General features: G+C 49.2%; 1 protein-coding gene across 1 annotated transcript; it reads left to right on the forward strand.

Annotated features, from left to right (window-relative positions):
• Positions 1–4154: 4154 nt before the first annotated feature.
• On the forward strand, positions 4155–7149 carry NYX (nyctalopin; the record flags this gene model as incomplete). Its single annotated transcript, XM_036840426.1, has 2 exons — positions 4155–4304; positions 5693–7149. Coding segments are annotated over 2 exons (1563 nt in total), but the record flags the coding sequence as incomplete, so codon positions are not given.
• Positions 7150–7743: the final 594 nt, after the last annotated feature.

Here is a 7743-nt window from a genome sequence, read left to right on the forward strand (position 1 = left end):
GTGTAATGCGAGATCCTTATGAGTACAATTTAGTTTACCCTTCTTCTCATTCTTTATGCTATTGTCATATTTTTCATTTACATATGGTATAAATTCCACAACACATTGTTATTTTTGCTTTCAACAGTCACTTGTCTGTTAAGCAATTAAGGTCTTTTATATTTAGTGGCATATTTGCCATTTCCATTGCTCTTCATTCCTTCCTGTAGATCTGACTTTCATCTAGTGTCATTTTCCTTCAAGCTAAACAATGTCTTCATTTCTTGTTATGCAGAAGATCTGATGGAGATGCATTTTCTCAGATTTTGTTAACCTGAAAGCATCTCTGTTGTACTTCATTTCTGAAGATATTTCCATTGGATATAGAATTCTGGGTTGCCAGATTTTGCTTTTCTTTCAGCAGCTTACAAGACGTAATTCTATTGTCTTACGCCCTCCACTGTTTCTGATACGAAATCACTCATCACTTTTTAATTGATGTTTACTCTACGTAATGTGTCTTTTTTCTTTGGATGCCTTAAAGAATTTTCTCTCTACTTTGGTTTTCAGCAGTTTGACTGTGATGTGCCTAGATAATATGTGTGTGTGTGCGCATGTGTGATACTAGTTGGGGTTTGCTGAGCTTTGTGTTTTTAATCAAATTTTGGAAATTGTCTTCAATTATTTTTTTGCCATATTCTCTCTCTTTTCTCCTCTGGGGCTCCAAATACATGCATGTTAGTCTAATTGCTTGACATTGTCCCATAGGTCATTGACGCTCTGATCATATTTTTTCCAATCTTTTTTCTTCCTGAGCTTCATTTTGGGTAATTTCTATTGACTTCTTTCAAATTCATGAATATTTATTCCATTGTGTCTAGTCTGCTGTTTTTCTTACTCAATGATTTTTTTTTTAAATTTCAGATATGGTATTATTTCAGTACTAAGATTTCTACTTGGTTCATATTCAGAGTTTCCATACCTTTTTTATTTTATTGATCCATACTTCTAAAATTCACATTCCCCATGTCCTCATGCATTATATCCATCTTTTCCTATAAATTCCTAAACATATTTATAATAAATCCTTGTTTTGTAATTCTAACATCTGGGCAGTCACTGTGTCTGCTTTTTTTTTTTTAATTTATTTATTTTTTGGCTGCATTGGTTGCTGTGAGTGGGCTTTCTCTAGTTGCAGTGAGTGGGGGCTACTCTTCGTGCAGTGTGCCGGCTTCTCATCCTGGTGGCTTCTCTTGTTGCAGAGCACGGGCTCCAGGTGCGGGGGCTCAGTATTTGTGGCTCGAGGGCTCTAGAGCGCAGGCTCAAGTTGTGGCGCACAGGCTTAGTTGCTCCGCGGCATGTGGGATCTCCCCTAGATCAGGGCTCGAACCCATGTCCCCTGCATTGGCAGGCGGATTCTTAACCACTGCGCCACCAGGGAAGCCCACTGTGTCTGCTTCTGTTAACTATTTTTTTTCCTCTTGAGCAATGTCGTGTTTTGCTTCTTCTTCACATGTCTAGTATTATTTGACTGTATAGCAGATATTGTAGATTGTAGTTATAGAAACTCTAGATCCTCTTATCTTCCTTTGAAGAGTGTTGAATTTCCTTCTGGCCTTCAGCTAAACTACTGGCAGATCCCCTTGATACAGGGGAAGCTTGGTTTCAGTCTTTGTTAGGGAAGGCCTAGTTCCGTTTTACCCTTTGCCCTGGGAAATGGTCTTTACTCCTGAGGTGTGGCCCTCTGGGGTTTCAATGGAAAGCTCGAGGTATTTTATAAGAGCTTCTAACTTGGTGGACTTTGAACTCTTAATCTGCTTCCCATTACTGGGAAATTGCTGAAATCTCTGTTTAGTTCTTTTGGAGTTCTGTTCTTGGCTCCTTGGAGTCACTCCACATACATGCACTTTAGGACTCAAACAAGGATCTAAGGGGAGCCTGTGTGCAAATTTTGTGGCTCCCTCTTTCTTATGGTTTCCCTCCTCAATTTCCAGCCACTGTTGCTGCTATACACTCTGACCTCTAATTTCTCAGCCCAGTAAGACTCTTGCTTTCTGCTTGAGCTCTACTGCCCATGTGCAGTGTGGACTTGAAAATGCCCTGAGAGGAAAAGCCAGTTAAATGTGCCTCTCACTTAGTTTGCTTCTTTTCATTTAAGGGTCATATCTACTCTGGTTGCCTGTTTAGGTTTCTCTCCAGTGCCTTCAAGTGATTTTTTAAAAAATTTAAGTACAGTTGATTTACAGTGTTGTGTTCATATGATTTTTAAAAAATATTTTTCCAGAGTTGACACTAGCAATCAGCAGAAATGTTAGTCTGATACAAGCTACTCTGCCATTATTGCAAGCAGAACTCACCCAAATATGTTATTATTCTTTAATTAATTAATTAATTAATTGGCAGCGCCTCATAGCATGGGGGATCTTAGTTCCCCAACCAGGGATTGAACTCGCACCCCCTGCAGTGGAAGCACGGAGTCTTAATCACTGGACCGTCAGGGAAGTCCCTATGTTATTATTTTTTTAAATTTTGTTTTGGGGACTTCCCTGGTGGCACAGTGGTTAAGAATCCGCCTGCCAATGCAGGGGTCACGGGTTCGAGTCCTGGTCCGGGAAGATCCCACATGCCGTGGAGCAACTAAGCCAGTGTGCCATAACTACTGAGCCTGTGCTCTAGAGCCTGCGTGCCGCAACTACTGTAGCCCATGCGCCTAAAGCCCATGCTCTGCAACAAGAGAAGCCACCGCAATGAGAAGCCCGTGCACGGCAACGAAGACCCAACACAGGCATAAATAAATAAATAAATAAATAAATAAATAAATAAATAAATAAAAATTTTGTTTTGGTGCCCTGTTTTTCTGGCTCACTAGGCATATACTTAGTCTTCATATTGGGTAAACCAATACTGGAGTTTGGTTGTCTGTTCTGAGAATTTACTTGATTTAATTTAAATTTCACTAAATAATCCAGTAAATTAGTTATTGTTCCTAATGGCTATCGAAGTTTCAGAGGCTGAAAATAGGTCTCTAGTAGTGACATCTTGAGTGTTTAAAGTTAAAAAAAAAACACTTTAATCTATTTTGTGAAATAGGTAATACATTCACATGGCTCAAAATGTACAAGGTAAAAAGATATACAATAAACAGCTTCACCCCCACCCCTGTTGCATGTATTAAAAAAAAAAAAACTGGCAGCCAAAGAGCCAAAACTTTGATCTCTTGTGTTATGCAAGCAAATTGGTTGTATCCTGTCTGTCATAATCCCATGAATTTCTTGACAAAGTTTTAAAAATAAATGACATCCCCCAGCAGGGGTTGTTACAGAGGAAGGTGTTAATTCCATTTAATTCTGCAAATATTTACTGAGCCATACAGTGGGCCTGGAACAATATTAGCTATTGTGGAGCAGAAACACATGAGTCATATGGTTGAGAGTGCACTTCCCTTAATTAGAAAGGAGAAGAGGGTAGAATGAAGGACTATTGTAAGGAAATCTGATGCCTCTGCTTGACCCAGTTGGAAGAGTTAATAGAAAAAGGTTCTGCCTCTGTCCAGCTGATGCCTGGAGTTAAGGTTACATTCTTGGCCCTGTCTCTCTAACAGGGTGTCTGTCCCGCCCAGCAGCTGCCGCGTTTACAGCCAAGCCCAGCACAGGGTCCAAGAACCTTGCTGGAAGCTTGGTGTCTAGTTCACAGTTCTTAGGGAGAAGGAAAAGCTAAGTCTCTGGAACATCAGAATTTTCAACTAGCTACAGTTTACAACTGAAGGGTTGCTCAAAGGGCTGAGTGTTCTCCAGCCAAGTCTGAAAGGGCTGAATCCCCTTCCTAGAAACTGAGAACAACATGAGTGTCCATAACAGATGTGCTGAAAAGACACTGGAAGCTGAGCAAACCTACAGAGGCAGCAGCAAGCAGATCTACTGATACACACTCCTTGTGTGGCCACACCTTCAGGTTCCCACGAGGGCTTGGATAGGCAAGGCAGCATAACGTGTACACAGTGGGAGGGACTGCACGGTAGCCAGGGTGTTTGCTGGAATTTGGGAGTACTGTCGAGGACAGGTAGAAATTATGAATAGCAGTGGTCAGGTTTTACATCTGGGTACCTTTGCTCCTCTGCAGGAATTTCAGATGGAGCACATTCCACCTGCCAGCTGCTCCTGGCCAGAAAATAAAACTTGCGCATCTTCCATCCTGCCTTTTCCATTGGAACTGAAGATGGGGCTTGGGACTTCTGGCTACCACACAGAAGCAGGCCATGCCATTCTGCTTTCCTGCAGGTGGCAAGCCACCTGGAGGGCTTTGGAAGTCTTTATCTGATCCTCCATTCAAATGCTCAGAACAAAATTAATTTATAAGTACCAGTCCTTCCCCTGATGATGGACAAAAGGCTCTAGAGAGCGAAGCCTGGTGAATGGAATTAACCACACAGTGTCCACAAGTAATTTTTGAGATGTGTAAGAAGGTCATCGATAGTTTATTTAGTATGCTGTCCTTATGGCTTAATTACAGTGACCGTTAAAGAAAAAAAAAAAAGATTGATAGGCTTTACTTGCATTCCCAACCTGTTTCCTAATTCTCCCTTCTTCATGAGGCTTAATTTGCTCAGTGGGGGTTTTCAAAAATTGAATTATTATTTTTTAAAATTCATTTATTTATTTTTGGCTGTGTTGGGTCTTCGTTGCTGCGCACGGGCTTTCTCTAGTTGCGGTGAGCGGGGGCTACTCTTCGTTGCGACGCGCAGGCTTCTCATTGCGGTGGCTTCTCTTGTTGCAGAGCACGGGGTCTAGGGCACGCGGGCTTCAGTAGTTGTGGCACACAGGCTCAGCAGTTGTGGCTCGCAGGCTCAGTAGTTGTGGCGCACAGGCTTAGTTGCTGCACAGCATGTGGGATCTTCCCAGACCAGGGCTCGAACCCTTGTCTCTTGCATTGGCAGGCGGATTCTTAACCACTGTGCCACCAGGAAAGCCCTCAAAAATTGAATTCTTAACGGTGGGAGGGACTAGAGCAGCACCAACAGAAATATAATGCAAGCCACCCATGTTTAAATTCTCTAAGCAGCCCAATAAAGGAGGTGAAAAGAAACTATCGACATTGATTTTAATATGTTCGCTAACCCAATATATCTAAAACATCATTTCAACATGTAAGCAATATAAAAATTATTGATGAGATAGTTTACCTTTTTTTGGTACTAAGTCTTTGGGATCTGGTGTGTATTTTACACTGCGAGCACACCTCAGTTCAGGCTAGTCACATTTCAAATGCTCAACAACCACATGTGGCTGGGGGCTAGGTACTGGGCAGCGCAGTGCTAGAGCGTAGGCCACAGTGATGCCCTCCAGGTCCCTCTATGCATGCAGACAACAAGCCCTCTGGGTCGCGGTCTAGGAGAGCACAAGCCATGATACAGGTTGGGGGGAAGCGGGATTTAGGATTGGGTCAGGTCCCTGGATTCCAGCTGAGTTTTGCTGATGAACAGAACTTGAGAGCAAAGGCGAAGGGCATGATGGGTGAGGAAACCTGAGTAAGGTCTGGGAGGCAGAACGAGGCCCTTTGGAGGACAGGGCTCTGTGGGACGTTTGAGAACTTGGTGGATGGCCACATCCTGCCACGCTTACGGGTAGGATTGGACCTGGGGCGATCCTGTGGCTGACAGTTGTTCCTTTTTTGTCTTTTATCCTCCCTCCCCTCACCCCCGCCCCCGCCCCCGCCAGCGGTGGTCCTCGGCCTGCCCAGCGCCCGGGCCGCCGAGGGCGCCTGCGCGAGCGCCTGCCCGGCCGCCTGCGTCTGCAGCAGCGTGGAGCGCGGCTGCTCGGTACGCTGCGACCGCGCGGGCCTCTTGCGGGTGCCGGCCGAGTTCCCGTGCGAGGCGGCCTCCATCGACCTGGACCGCAATGGCCTGCGCTTCCTGGGCGAGCGGGCCTTCGGCACGCTGCCGTCGCTGCGCCGCCTGTCGCTGCGCCACAACAACCTGTCCTTCATCACGCCCGGCGCCTTCAAGGGCCTGCCGCGCCTGGCCGAGCTGCGCCTGGCGCACAACGGCGACCTGCGCTACCTGCACGCGCGCACCTTTGCTGCACTCGGCCGCCTGCGGCGCCTTGACCTGGCCGCCTGCCGCCTCTTCAGCGTGCCCGAGCGCCTCCTGGCCGAGCTGCCCGCCCTACGCGAGCTCGCCGCCTTCGACAACCTGTTCCGCCGCGTGCCCGGCGCTCTGCGCGGCCTAGCCAACCTGACGCATGCGCACCTGGAGCGCAGCCGCATCGAGGCCGTGGCCTCCAGTTCGCTGCTGGGCCTGCGCCGCCTGCGCTCGCTCAGCCTGCAGGCCAACCGCGTCCGCGCCGTGCACGGTGGCGCCTTCCGCGACTGCAGCGCCTTGGAGCACCTGCTGCTCAACGACAACCTGCTGGCCGCGCTGCCGGCCGACGCCTTCCTCGGCCTCCGCCGCCTGCGCACGCTCAACCTGGGCGGCAACGCGCTGGGCCGCGTGGCGCACGCCTGGTTCGCCGAGCTGGCTGAGCTCGAACTGCTCTACTTGGACCGCAACCGCATCGCCTTCGTGGAAGAGGGCGCCTTCCAGAACCTCTCGGGCCTCCTGGCCCTGCATCTCAACGGCAACCATCTCACCGTGCTCGCCTGGGCAGCCTTCCAGCCCGGCTTCTTCCTGGGCCGCCTCTTTCTCTTCCGCAACCCATGGCGCTGCGACTGTCGCCTGGAGTGGCTGCGGGACTGGATGGAGAGCTTTGGGCGCACCGCCGACGTGCCGTGCGCCTCCCCGGGCTCCGTGGCCGGCCTGGACCTCCACCAGGTGGCCTTTGGGCGCTCCTCCGACGGCCTCTGTGTGGACCCCGAGGAGCTGAACCTCACCGCGTCCAGTCCAGGCCCGTCCCCAGAGCCAGCGGCCACCACAGTGAGCAGGTTCAGCAGCCTCCTCTCCAAGCTGCTGGCCCCGAGGGCCCCGGTGGCGGAGGCGGCCAATACCACCGAGGGGCCGGTCAACGCCTCGCTGTCCGACAGGCTTCCCTCCCGGGGGGTGGGCAGCTCGGGCCACAAGACACCGTTTCTCCTGGGCTCTGGTCTTCTGCTCGGCGTGGCCCAGCACGTGGTGTTTGTCCTCCAGATGGACTGACTGTGCCACACTGGAGTGGCCCAGATTGCCTTGCCAGGCAAGGGAGTTTAGTTAACTGGGCTTGATGGTGGTTGGTGTGGGGAGAGGGGAACAGGATGGGGGCGGGGGGTGAAAATTCCAGCGGAGGGTGGAAGGAACAGTTTGCCTCCAGAGATGGCCCTGGAAAGAGGAGGACCCTGGGAAATGCCATGTGCGGGAGGGGGGAGATTATGCATTTCTGCTCCTGTCACATGGGCATAATTGGAAAAGAAGCAAGAAGGGACATGTGCCTTCTGGTGAGAAGACTAGGAATTGGAAGTTTCTAGGGCTACAGGGCTCCACTCCCATCCCTTCCCCCCATCTTCCAGGAAACTGGGCCTGCATGCCTAAATTAGAGTTAATCCATTGGCTATACTAAAAACTGTGCCAATTCTCCTGGTGGGGCAACCATTAAGCCCAATCCTTGGGGCTTCCCTGGTGGTGCAGTGGTTAAGAATCTGCTTGCCAATGCAGGGGTCACGGGTTCGAGCCCTGATCCGGGAAGATCCCACATGCTGCAGAACAACTAAGCCTGTGTGCCACAACTACTGAGCCTGTGCTCTAGAGCTCGCGAGCCACAACTGCTGAGCCCGCGTGCCTAGAGCCCGTGCTCTGCAACA

Source organism: Balaenoptera musculus, chromosome X (genome assembly GCF_009873245.2).
Source record: "Balaenoptera musculus isolate JJ_BM4_2016_0621 chromosome X, mBalMus1.pri.v3, whole genome shotgun sequence".
Lineage (NCBI taxonomy): Eukaryota > Metazoa > Chordata > Mammalia > Artiodactyla > Balaenopteridae > Balaenoptera > Balaenoptera musculus.